Genomic DNA, 13,373 nt, shown 5'->3' on the forward strand with positions numbered 1-13,373 from the left:
CCTAGCATCCTTAAAGGTGTGAGTATGTAGCCACACTTACCATCTCTCCTCGGGGGCCCTGCTGTCCATTTGGCCCTTTAGGTCCAGGGTTTCCAGGCTCACCCTGAAAACAGGAGCATCTGTTAAAGCATGTGTGGAAATTCCAGACAACTCTGAGCCTTTCCCACCCCAACAACACTGGTTTCTTTACACAGACCAGTCTGCACTGGTTCTTGCAGCAGCAAGTCATAGCTGAACCTACATGGCCAGAAACACTACAAAAGTGCCTAATCTTTAGTGGGACTCTTAGTGATTTCAAGAAAGTTGAGCAATGGGACATGGGAGACCAGCCAGCTTCTATCGGTGGATGGTACTATTGGTGTTTGCTTTTTATAAGCAACACAAAAAATAAGAGCTCCCAAACTCAGGGGATTTTGCCAATGCAAATGGACTATGGAGAAGCCATGAAAATGAAACAGTGTGTGTGATTCTCTAGAGATGAAAACCATATGGAGCATCTGGAGAGATTCAGCACAGCCACCTTCCCATGTGGGCACCGGTTGAGAATCTGCCCTGGAAATTTCCTTGGGAATCTCAGTTACTCAATTACTTTTGACCCTCTGTTCAACGAAACTGAAGCCTAATGAAACGACCAGAGCACAGACTTTGCTCTACTCCACACTGTGCAATCCAGTGAAGATCACTCCAAGAAGTTAATCTCCAGTATTTTTTTAAGCTCACTCCTATCTAGCAGCTTTTCATTGCTGTTTTAGTTGCTCATGCCCCATGCTCATGAAGACATACCTTTCGTCCCAGGGGACCGATCCTGCCTCGTTCCCCTGACACTCCTGGTAGTCCACCACCGGCCTGGAACAGAAACGGGAACAGGGATGTTGGCAATGTGTCAGTAAAACTGGGTGCCCAAAACTAGGGGATTGGGTGGCCGTAGCAATCATGTACTAACTACAGGGGCTGGTGCCTCCCAAAGCACCTTAGGAAATTCAGAAGTCTAATTCACATTTAGGAAGAACTGAAGGGCCAGGTCAGCTGCATTCAAGTATCAGCAGCAACCTATATTGTCCCTGGAGAAACCCCCTGGGAAAGTTATAAGCAGAAGGGGCAAAGTCCTGCTCAGGATGGGGAAATGCAAGATGTGTCTGGCTTTGTGGCCATGACTCTTGCTGGGGTATACAGGAGAAGGGAGAAATAAATGCATGGGGGACCCCCAGTAAGCATATGAGATGGTCATGCTCTGGCCTCAGAGACAGAGGATACCCTGCCAGTCACTCAGGGATCTTCTTTAATTTTGAAACACCACAAAACATAAATGAGCCAAATGTTGAAGTCCTGGCCCCTCTGTGGTTGCTCTTAACTCTTCCCCTTTCATAACTCTTGATCCAGAAATCTTTAGCATAAATTGAGAGGAGGATTTTACTGGAAAAGTGTGTTGTAAGAGAGTAAAATAGAGTTAGAGCCCTAGAGAGGGAAACAGGAAGACACATCAGCTGCATCTCATTAGCTCAGTGAGATGTTCTTGCTGAGCACAGTTGGGTCAATGGCTGAGAAGAAGAAGGGTTTACCCTGGGTCCAGGAACGCCCTGCTCTCCTCTTATGCCTGGTGTGCCGATCTGGCCAGGCGGACCCTGTGTGGAGAGAAAAGGGAGACTGTGTCAAAGCACACAGGCAGAAACACACCAGTGTTACACAAGATTGCAAGGCAAAGAAACTTTACAGCACCCAAGAGATGGTTTTCAAACACATCACATCTTGGGTGGTGTGAATGCAACAGTAGACTTGATATCCTGGGGCAGGACAGCCCAGCCACAGCATACCCAAAAATAATTGTCCCGACAGTCTTTGCTGCTGAGACTCTTTGAGGAAGCAGTTGTAATGAAATAATGCAACATCACCACAAGAGAAGACATTTATTTGCCTTCTCAGGCCCATAAACTGACTGACCTGTGGTCCTCTCATGCCTTGTTCTCCTGCTGGCCCTGCTTGACCGAGCGAGCCCATGGCACCCTTGAAACGTAAAACAAGACAATGCACATTAGCATGGGGGACGTGGTCAATACCATGGGGAAGGAAAGGAGATCTCAGGGCATGAGAAACTGCTTCACAGCTGCATAAAGAGCAGGGTAAAACAGTTATTTTATTGCAGAATATGGTTATAGCAGAGAATGAGCACAGAACTGGTGGGGTAATTTTCTTCCTGCAATCAAGAGGCATACTTTATGCTTTGGCCTCATTATGCTGCTCCTACAGCATGCAGAGACAATGCATCTGAGCAGGGAATGCTGCAGAGAACGGGCAGCTCCAGGCATGTGCATAGTTGGTTTTGCACCAAGTCCAGCAAGGAGTTTACAGGGAGATGAACCAGAGGAGAAATTTGGAGGAGAGAGGAGGCAGAGAGGAAGAGCAAAGCCTCTATGCTTCTTCTCTTACACCCTCTGGGTGCTGTGGCCAGTGGCACAGCAGGAGCCCCAGGTGTCATCCCTGTCACCACTTACCTTAACTCCTATCGGTCCCCTTCGTCCTGTCATACCCTGTGCATGAAGAAACGATGAGACTTGTTACACAAGTGTGTAAGCACACATTTCTTTATTGCTTTTAGATTCATCTATCACTGCTTCTCTTAGTCCAAAATTACATTTGAATAGTTTAAACTACTTGGGGGGGAGAGAAGGAGAGAGAAATCCACAGTCCACCTTCCGCAAAACAGTGAGCTCTCATAAAACAAAGTTGGGCATATTTTCTCTTTCCTTGCATCCCTTGACCTCCACACAGATGAGTTGCTCACTCACACATGCAGAAGCACGTGCTTTGCCACTGTTTTATGCACAGTCTCTAGGGCACATGCCCCAAGGGACAGGCAGTAGCACAGAACACATCCACAGGCATCCCAGCTACACCAGCTCCAGTTTGGTTTTGCCTTCTAAAACCCAGCAGCCAAAGGCATATGCATATGTTACAGAAAATGAGGAGTAGCTCCAACAATCTCAGCAGAATTACTCTGGTGGGAGTAGAATCAGGATTAGAGCTTAAAAGTCTATACAAGAGCAAACTAATTTTCTTTTTGATTTTTTTTTTTAAGGTTGAACTTCTTGAAACTTGTAAAAACAAAGTATGAGGCAGAAGGGTAAAAAGTTATTGTTGATCTGAGCTCAACTCCTGCTGACTGCGGGTCTGGCAGCTCACCTTCCTCCCGACTCCACCGTCTTGGCCCTCCAGCCCTGCTGGTCCCGGCTCTCCCTATGGGAAAATCAAAACTCATATAAGAGTCCTGAGATGAGCAGATACTGGGAAAATAGGTTCAGGTCTCAAAAAGTGGGTCCTTTTGCACTCTCACACTAGCTAATCGATATTCCAGCATCAGTGAAAATCCTTCTGAAAACTCTGAGACTTCCCGTCAAGTTTCAGAGCTAGCGTAAGCCAACATTACCATTCTTTGGGAAATGCTTTCTGACGTTTTAAGAAGCATTTTTATTCTGAGCTGATACGAAAACAAATGAGGTTTGCAATTTTCCAATGCTCATGAGGCATTTTTTGGTTTATTTTATTTTGGTTTGGTTTGTTGTGGGTTTTTTTTCCCCTCAAAGGTTTTAGGTGAAGCGGGACATTTAGATTTGATACCCCCCAAACAGTTCTCTACTCTTGAATGTGACCCGCAATAGCATCCAAAGTTAATTTCCAAGTTCAAAGTTGTTTTCAGTTACAATCTCCCAAAAGGCATTGTAAAATAAAATAATAATTAAAAAAACACATTTTACACAAAACATCTTCTAAACTGACGTCTTCCCAAAGCAAGTTCTGGTTGCAAACCAACAACATTTTTCAGTGGAAAAATATTCCATCTGACAAGGCATGATGAGTTGTAGAAACTCGCACCTTTTTGGCAGCATACTTTTTTCTTACTTTCTCTGTCTCATCCTATTGTAAAAACCAAGAAACAACAAACGACAACAAATGACAACAAAGAAACTTTACCATTGGTCCAATTTCACCCTTTTGGCCTTTGGTTCCCCGTTGAGTATTATCAGCTCCTGAATCTCCCTGAAAGCAGTAGAGCAATGAGAAACATCTGTGTAAGTGGGACATGACAGTCAGACATCACGAACAGTTCTGCTACAGCTCAGAACCAGTATTTCTTTTCTGTTTTCCTTGTTTTGACTGAATTAGATGAAGTGCTATAGGTGTTTTCAGACACACAAAGTTTATAATACTGAAGAAGAGGAGGAAGGGGAGTTTTAATATAATGAAACAGTGATTGACAGGTTGGTATCAAGAGGCATGTGGTACCCACATGTCGTCTCCAAGTCCTTGCTCTGTCACTGGACCCGCCACTGCCAAGTGGCACTTAATAAGCCTGAGGGCATGCTTGCTGATGACACCCAGGACGGGGGACAAGTGGATGGGAAATCAAGAAAATGCCTTAGCAGTATTTACCGGGTCTCCACGGAGCCCACGGTCACCTCGTTCCCCTCGTTCGCCTTTAACTCCCTTGTCACCCTGAGAGAAAAGACAGAGAGTTAGCGAGAGCAGCCTTGCCTGCCAAAAGCATCTCTGCTGCCATGCACCTCTGCCATGTCCTTGGGCACAAGGAGACCATGACAGCATTTCACCCTCCCCTGGCTCTAACCCACCCTTTCACCACCATTCAGCCTTTTTGTAAATGTGAGAAAAGCCTACCCTCCTGCCAGAGAATCCCTTCTCTCCAGAGGAACCTGGCAAACCCTTGTCACCCTACAAAGGAAGAATATTTTAGAAGAATATTTGCCACTTTCAAGGTACTTTTCAGATGCTTCAGTGAAGCATCTCATTATAAAGAGAGAAGTGATTAAAATGACTGACCTCTTCTCCGTCAATGCCATCCAGACCCATTTCTCCCAGTTCACCCTGCAGGAGAGAGGTGAGGGGCAAATGCTCACCAAGGGAAAAGGGAACAGGGAGGGGGATACCGATGCACCTGTATGCTCACCACCACGGCATGAGGAAATAGCTCCATACCTTCTCTCCTGGGAATCCTCGAGAACCCTAAAGAGATCAGAAAGGGGAGATACTTTGCTTTCTGCCCCGTTCATTGCTGTGGGAAGTGGTGGGGAAGGGGGGCTGTGTTAGGTGGCAGAACCAGAGCCAGGACAAGGGAAGGACAGCCAGGGCTTGCTGCACCATGGTTCAACTACCCCTTATTTCTCTTATGCCAATCTTCTCCAGCTCCCTTGTCAACTCTCATGCCAAGATAAAATATGTGCATTGTGGAGTTTAGCCAGCTGATCCAATAAAATAGCTTACTCCTTAGCCACAACTCATTCTCCATTGACTTTTTCTCCGTGCACCCATTTTTAGACAAATCCAGATCTGAGGGGCAGGACAGAGTCTCAGTGGCTTTGTCCAAGGCTGGACATCTTTTTAAAGAAACTCAGTGTCTCAGCTGCAACTAATGAGCTTGGTTCATGCACTCCTTTGTTCTCTGCCAGAGGATCCTGTGGTCAGAGCAAATGGTAGGAAACATCTCCTTAATATTGCTGAATATTTCCCATAAATACCACACATTTCGCCACCTTTTCTGGCTTGTGGTGCTCAGTGGACTCCCACCAGATGGACTGCTCCATGCAAACTCTCCCTGAACATACCTTGGTTCCTCTGTGTCCGGGGCATCCTTGAAAACCCTGTGTCCCGTTCACACCTGGAGGTCCACGCTCTCCCTGTTGCATGGAGGAGAAAATACAGTGGTCAGTGTTTGCCTGCTGAGCATTTTTTTTCAGCTAACTATGTGTCAGTAAGTGTGGGAGGTGACTTGGAAGAATCATGGGTCAGCACAGGAGAAAACTGAGCGTCAGGTTTTGAAAGGCCAAAGTTCAGCAACTCCACTATCTCCTGCCCAAAACCTTCCTCAGGTAGAGGCCAACTGCAACTCTTCATCACTGGGAAAAGAACACCCTTCCTGACATCTCAGCTATGAAAGAGTTTTTATAAAACTTCTCCTTCAAAATTAAAATGACAAGACAAACCCCTCAGGTCTCTACATAGATGACTAATCCCATCCTGACCTTAAAGCACCAGAAAAACAATGCATCACACGTGATATCTGACAGCAGCACTTGGACCCTGCCTGTGATATTGGAGAAATGATGAGCACTGCCAGCCCCTTGACCTCTGCTTCACCTCCTGGGTGTGATGTGTGCGGAGTTGTTTATTCCAGGGGTGATGTGGGATTCATGAAGTAAGAGTTTGGATTAAATAGTACTAGTAAGAAGTCATGGGACTCATGTTGTCTGCCACTGTGATGGATAGAAACAGCCCCCTTCTTGATCCGATTCTTGGACTAACTCAAATCTTTCAGCTGCATTTCATATGGATAACTTTGGCATAGGCCACAGCTTTAATCAAGCTGGGGATTTTATTGTGTTGGTAATTACCCTGCCCTGCTCACAGGTGTTTGGGACCAGCTGGAAACGTTTCCACCTGCCTTGGAATAGCAGAGAGCTGGGTAACATCAAATAATGGGAGTTATTTCCTCTGTCATGCCTTCTTCAGCTCTTAAGGAGCTCCTTACTGAACTTCCAGGAGCAGCTGGGAACTGGACCAGCAACTCAGGCCATCAAGTGGAGGAGACACAAAGTTCTGCTTGCATTCTCGTCTAACCCACCCCCACATGCCCAGCAGAAAATACTTGGTGACAATGCCTGCAAACACTTCACTATGGTGAGGTCCCTAATTTAGGCAGTACCATGCAGAGCAGGGGCAACCACTTACCGGTCCTCCTTCATCACCAGGATAGCCTCCATAGCCAAGATCACCTGTGGCACCCTGGAAGACAACAGAGAGGATTCTACATTTCTTCCATAGTTCTGTGGTGTCCCTCTAAATTGGTATTCAAGATTTCCCTAGATTTGCACAAATCAGATGCTTGGTCATCTGTGTAAACAGGTTAGTTAAAGAAACCATCTCCTTTTGACATCTCCAAACTGCTTCACAAGACACTTCACACCCCCCCCCCTTCCAGCCACTCATCCCTGGGCTCTTGGTTGTTTTACGACACAGAGGCTTTGAGGAAAGGGAAGAGCAGCAGATCTCAACTGCTGTGCAAAGCCCAGGACCAGTTTTAAAGTGTATGTATAGGAGTGGTAAGCGGGGATGAGCTTCCCATTAGCATCACCCAGAACAACGTGTGCAACCTGCGCATCACCCACCCAACACCACCATGGCAGACACTGGCCTCGCATAGGGACCCTTCATCCCCAGATGAAGTGACCTACCTTTGGTCCTATGGGGCCTGGCACACCTCTGTCCCCTCTCTGCCCTGAGCACTTGCATGGGACCTTGCAGCACGTCCTCTCTGCAATGTTGTCCTGCAGCAAAACACACATGACACAACAGTAAGGTGTTAGCAACCTGGCAGAGCCTCAACACTGTAACTTCTGCAAGCCCTCAGGTCTGTGTCATTGCTCCTGTGCCAAGCATAACATCGGTCCAGCATTTTGGGGTCTCTCCTCCTTGAAACAGCCATGACAGAAGGAGAGGGAGGCGTATGCTGGCAGACTGGTTAGATTGCATGGTTAGAATCCAGCAGTCAACATCATCTTTTGTGTACAGACATCAGAAGAAAGGGTTTAAATGGCAGCTGCGTGAGGCAGAATTCATCCCCAAAGCAGTGCCCATCACTGAAGAGAGCAATCTTATTTCCAAAGACATAAGTCCAGGCTGTGGAATAGGCCACGAGAAAGTCGTTGCAGTGTGTAGCACACCGGCAACCTGCAGGCTGAGAACAATTTGCGAGCACATAGCAGAAGAGGAAAAGAAGGGAAAAAAAAAAAGAAGAAAGGGATTCAGAGAAATCACAGCTTGGTTTTGCATCATCCACTAGAAAGAAAAAAAAAATCATTTTATTTGCCAAGTACATTGCTGGCTGCAAACATTTCCTGCCAGATTTGCACATCTACATTTTGAAAGGATTTTCCTAGGTAACTGAATTACGTGGGGATGGGCTGAAGACTAGCTGTTATCCCAAAACCCAAGGTTCACTCCCAAGTGGCTGCACTTTGATTTGCAGAGAAGGGGCCAGCAAGGTTACCACAGGGATCAGTGCTTAAGCCCAATCTTATTAAACTTGCTGGAAAAGGAGGTTCACAATGCTGATAGCAGATGTGAAGTTGGGAGGAACTGGGCATACCAGGAATGCTAGCAAATTAATTCAACGAACTCAAGAGGGACTACATACATGGGAGGGAAGTAAATCTATGAAGAAGAAAATAAAACTCTTTCATCTGTTAAAAGCATGTCTGAAATACAGGCAGTGTATCACCTCGGGGAAAGAAACCTAGAAAGCAGAGCTTCTGCAAGAGATCTAACACTGACAAGGCATGAGAGCACATAACCCACAAGGTTAAAAAAAGCCAGCAGTATAAATATAGGCAGAGGGCGGGCTTTTTGGCACAGCAGCTTTTGATGGCATTTTATCCCAGCCCATTCAACCTAATCCCATGCACTGTAGCCTCAGCTGGAGTAGGGCTTCTCCAGGAGTGGTACAAGACCAGGCAACTCCATGATCTGCTCTTAACTTTATTTGCTGTGACATCTGTAAAAAGAGCTGATGTGAGGTAGGGAGGGGAGAGGACCGGAGCCAAGAGAGTGTAATTCAGCCACGGTTCAGCCTCGCAGGACATCCAGCCATCAGCTTTCCTACAGCATTATAAGGCAGTGCTGCTTGTGCCAAGTTACTTACTAGCTGCTCTGCCAGCTCGAAATCCAAGTCCAGCAGATTAACTCTGAGCGGTCTGTTGTAGGTGAACCCACGACCAAACTCCAGCTGCATCACTTGGTCAAAATTGCTCACTCGGTCCAGCCCAACAAAGATGAGAGCGTTGACACCTGAGAAGGGGAAGCAGAAGGGTCTGTGTGACAGGGCGAGGTGCTCTGCAGAGCCTGCACACCCTCCCCTCTAAGGATGGGTTGTTATCCGCCTCTTGATTGCAAATGGAGCTTATTCAATCAAGAACAAGCATCTTCAAGCACACTGAGTGAAAGTTACCCACACGCTTAGGTGCCAGCAGGTAGTTAAATATCACAGGAAGGCAATGAAGAAAAGCAAAAGTACGTAGAAATCATGAAACCCTTATTCATTACTATCAAAAGCTGGTGGGTTCATGAGAAATGGTGGTAAAATGGGCCACATGTTAACATGGACTATAACTGCTGACTTGAAGAGTAAAAAAGTTACCTTCTGTATGCAGAGTAGATGAAGCAGCCTCCAGCTGACCTATAGAGTCATCTGCACCATCAGTAAAATGGATTATGACCTGTGAGAGAAACAAAGTTATGTCAGGATCCAGAATATTTCAGGTGTGAAACACAATCGATGTGCAACCTGAAGGGCCTTCTTCCAAGGTATGTTTCATCTGAGGCCATGAAGATTTGCATTTCTGTGCCAGATTTTGGTGCATCATGCCATACAGGTGCTTGTTCCTAAAACACAAACAGGGAAAATCTGGGAAGCAGTAGCTTGCACACAAACAGTGTCCATGGGTACTGGCTGCAATAAATTTATATATTTAATGAATAAACGTATTCATTTAATTTATTATTAGTTTACCCTAGCTTTGCCAACTAAAATACAACAGTAGTCAGGTTTCCTTGAGAACACCATCCCAGTGGCCTTGGTTTTGACTTACTTTGGTGCTGCCAGAGGGCGAGGATCTGAATTTGTTCAGGTAGGACCTCAGTGTATCTGCCGTGAGAAAATAGGGCCCGCGGGTGCGCATGCCCTGGAACCTCTCGAAGAGCTCAGGCTGGTACTCAGAGAAGTCCAGTCCCTCCACGGCTCCCCCGCGAGCCTGGGCCATGATGGCTACCCTGACGTTGGGCGCCTGGTTGCCAGTGCAGCTGATCTTCTGCATCTGAGTTATTCTATTCAGCACAGACTCAACTCTGGACTCCAAACCTCTCTGGGAATTAAATATATTTTGGCCGGGCCCAACATCCGTGACATCAAAGCCAAGTATCACATCTAAGTCACAATCTGAAAGGGAAATGCAGAAGGAGAGAGGAGAGCATCACCGCTGAGAAAAACAACCACTGCTTTTCAAGTAATGACTTTCCTGGTTATTCTGTTAGTTTGTTATAGAAGATGCTCTCTGCACTGACAGTTGCCACCATCTGATACACCAGTGCCTTGGGCTCTCTTTCATCACAGCAATGAAAACCTGGGAAAATCTGTGTATATTTGTTTTTTTCCTGTGCAGTTTTTGCTTAGCATTTGGATGAGCTGAATAGAGCCAAATAGAAATTTGCATTTTCATCAAGCAGCCAAGACTGCTGCTTTCTCTCCACTGCATGAAAACTTTTTGCAACGTTGTGCAAGTACCTTCTGTCTGTGTTTGAAGCCATCATTCTCCAGTCATGGAGATGTAGAGGGAGGAGGCAACAAGTAGATGACTTATCTCAAGTCCCAAAAGGTGTAGCTATGATTTATATGGGATAGCAGGGAATTAGGGCAGAAAGAGACATTGAAGTTGCTCAGCCCAAGCTAACGAGGCAATGCACAGTCTGCCTTTCTGCAGGAATATTTAACATGGGCTTGGAGCCACCCTGCAGTCCCTGAACTGCCCGTCAACTTGCAGCACAGGGAAGTCAGGCAGCTGGATGCCTTTAATCTGGATTTAACAACTCCTGCGCTTACGTAGACTTTCAAACAGGGAGGTGTTTGAAATGTCTTTGATATTAACCACATTGGTGCTTCGCTCAGGAAGCATTCAAGGTTACCACCAGCAGTGGTTTGCCCTACGCTCAGTTTTTCATCTCAGCTGGAGCTGCTGCTCAGCTCAGGGCTGCTGTGGTTCTCCTTCAGCTTCTTCAGAGGTTTGGGAGATGCCTCTGCTCAAGAGCCAGAGAGCTGATCCACAGTCAGTTGTGCTGAGAGTGGGACTTGCCATACTGTAGTAAGCTAGACCAGCTGCTGGTAGTCTGGTCTGATGGGAACACCAGCTCACTTACCCCACATAGCCAAATAACGAGTCTACTTTAAAAAGCAATTTTACCTTAGACTACAACCACTAATGCCATAGCTTTTTGTCATATAGCTGTCATGAGATCAAGTGGGCACCTTGGGTGATCTGGCAAGGGAAATTCTGATTTTCAGCATATCACGCATGCCAGGGACTGAACAGCAAAGGAGTCCAATTGACTTGTTATAAATGCAGTGGGTAAAACAAGGACCATCACTTTTCGTTTTGGCACTAAACAAGTCGGTCTGTCAACATGCTACTAGCATCATATGACTACACATCTGGGGACGAAGGTGGTGAGATTTAGTCTAAATGCAGCTAAATAAAGAAGCTCCTCCTATGCGGTGGTAGAAGGCCAGTGATTTAGTGCCTGCTCTCCACATATGAGCTTAGTCCACAACGACTGTACCTCTGTGCTGATGGTACAGCAGTCATTCACATGCTGAAGCCCACAGACAGGCAGCTCAGCTCTTATACCAAAGGCCTGTGGCCTACCACCACGCTCATGGAAGAGGTCTGAGTCCATGTTGCACCTCAGGCCATTAGGCAAAGCACAAGAGCAGGCTGGACAAGTCCATCAGAATTGGATAATAAATGCTTACCTCTCATAACGTCTGTCGGTCCTGGGCACAATTTCTCCTCCATAGCGGCTTCCAGTGTAACCAGGACCTGCTCATTCAGCTCAGACAGCTCCTGAGTTGTGGCTGCTCTGAAACTTGTGGCGCTTTCACTGGCCAGCCTGCTGACTTCCTTCAGGTCAATGTTTTTCACACCGACTGCAAATACCTTGACGCCTTTCTGCGCGATTTCCAAGGAGGCACTTGGCCCGTCATCCGTGGACTTCCCACCTGTGACGATGAAGGCAATCTGAGGCACCCTCTGGTCAATTCGGCTGCCAGCCTCCTTCACAAAATGTTTTGCTTGGATGTGCTTGATGGCTGCTCCAGTGTTTGCTGTTAGGCCACCTTTGTAGATGACTCTGTTGATGGCATCTAAAATCTGAGGTTTGGTGGAGTGGTCCTTGAGGAAAAACTCATCAGTGACATCTGAGTTGTACTGGGCCAGTCCTACCTGGATAGAGTCACCATCCCTATAAATGGCATCTACCACAGAGTACACAAACTGGAGGACTTCTTGGAAGTTATCCCTTCCCAGATTGATGGAGCCGTCCAGCAAAAACACAATGTCAGCCTGCTTTTTACCTCCTGAAAAGATTAGAAAGAAACACAGTTATTAATAATTATTTGTGCCATCTATAATATTTAAGATGCTTATTGTTTTGTGAAGGAGCACTGTGTTTTTCTCCTCTTTCTACCTTTTTAGTTTTATCTGTCTTTGGTGTAATTTTACATCTGTACAAGAAGAAAGTTTTATACAATATGTTTATTATAATTCATACAACATTACTCAGTTTTGTGATAGACACCATAATGTCATTTCAAATTTAATGTTATGTTTTCCTGTGTTCAACAAGATCATCTTTAAAGTCTCCTTTAAAGCAATGTGACTAAATGGTTGGGAATCAAAAGGTGTCATTATGTTGAACATAGGAAAAAGAATTTGCATAATCTGAAAACTATAATCTCTGCTCTGTCCAGAAAAGTCTACAGGGTGAATAGCAGGCTTACCAGGTCCTAAAATTCCAGGAGTTTCTGTTGTAGGTATTGGAAGCTCTTCAAGAATACTCTGGATCTTCTTTTCTAAAGTTGGGAGTCCTGTGAAGTCCTGTACCACAAGCACACGCTCAGGATCGTTGGTAATGACCTGCAGCTGGTCCCTGTCCACTTTCCTGGCTCCAACACCCAGAGGTTTAATGCTTGTTGAAGTGATCACGTTAGCAGGCCTGCTCACGTCATCCTGGGACCGATCTCCAAGGATGACAACTAGGTGCTGGGGAACTCCATCTTCTATCCTGCTCCCTGCTGATTTGATGAAGTAGTTTTTCACCACGTAGTCTAGGGCTTTGCCAGCATTCACAGGGGACCCTCCTCTAAGCCTCAAGCGGCGGATGGCTTGCAGGACGGCATTTTTGGACTTGTGGGTCTTCAGGTAGAACTCGGGGAAGACGTTATTGCTGAACTGCACCACACCAATTCGCACTTTGTTTGGCCGAACTTCCAGCTGCTGAACAATTCTGCTGATGAAATCTCGAATGTGGGCAAGCCCATCGGATCTAACACTGTCAGAGCTGTCAATGAGGAAGACTATGTCCTTTTCATCACCAGAAATGTCTGCAGGGAAGCAAGAAGAGAGGAAATTATTTGTGTGCCTAGACTTTGCTTAAGCTTTGCTGGAGGATTTCTGTGTTATCTGCTTTTGTGTAATGTAAAACCACATGGAATATTTTAGCCAACTTTAGTCATGATGCTTTGGGGAGCCTCTCTGAAAGGG

At 46.0% G+C, this 13,373-nt stretch overlaps 1 protein-coding gene across 1 annotated transcript in view; it reads right to left on the reverse strand.

Moving 5' to 3' along the window:
- COL6A3 (collagen, type VI, alpha 3) overlaps positions 1 to 13,373 on the reverse strand; it is a 54,342-nt gene that overhangs the window by 18,621 nt on the left and 22,348 nt on the right. The window contains exons 9-27 of the mRNA XM_010179468.1: positions 12,611 to 13,213; positions 11,585 to 12,187; positions 9,651 to 9,997; positions 9,200 to 9,278; positions 8,705 to 8,850; positions 7,239 to 7,331; positions 6,736 to 6,789; positions 5,613 to 5,684; positions 4,987 to 5,013; positions 4,831 to 4,875; positions 4,669 to 4,722; positions 4,426 to 4,488; positions 3,967 to 4,032; positions 3,178 to 3,231; positions 2,490 to 2,525; positions 1,939 to 2,001; positions 1,560 to 1,622; positions 784 to 846; positions 41 to 103 (exon numbers count right to left, since the gene is read on the reverse strand). Coding sequence (XP_010177770.1) covers positions 41 to 103; positions 784 to 846; positions 1,560 to 1,622; positions 1,939 to 2,001; positions 2,490 to 2,525; positions 3,178 to 3,231; positions 3,967 to 4,032; positions 4,426 to 4,488; positions 4,669 to 4,722; positions 4,831 to 4,875; positions 4,987 to 5,013; positions 5,613 to 5,684; positions 6,736 to 6,789; positions 7,239 to 7,331; positions 8,705 to 8,850; positions 9,200 to 9,278; positions 9,651 to 9,997; positions 11,585 to 12,187; positions 12,611 to 13,213 — 2,594 coding nt within the window. The remainder of the gene's footprint in view (positions 1 to 40; positions 104 to 783; positions 847 to 1,559; positions 1,623 to 1,938; positions 2,002 to 2,489; positions 2,526 to 3,177; positions 3,232 to 3,966; positions 4,033 to 4,425; positions 4,489 to 4,668; positions 4,723 to 4,830; positions 4,876 to 4,986; positions 5,014 to 5,612; positions 5,685 to 6,735; positions 6,790 to 7,238; positions 7,332 to 8,704; positions 8,851 to 9,199; positions 9,279 to 9,650; positions 9,998 to 11,584; positions 12,188 to 12,610; positions 13,214 to 13,373) is intronic.

Source organism: Mesitornis unicolor, unplaced genomic scaffold, assembly GCF_000695765.1.
Source record: "Mesitornis unicolor isolate BGI_N332 unplaced genomic scaffold, ASM69576v1 scaffold8452, whole genome shotgun sequence".
Taxonomy (NCBI): Eukaryota; Metazoa; Chordata; class Aves; order Mesitornithiformes; family Mesitornithidae; genus Mesitornis; species Mesitornis unicolor.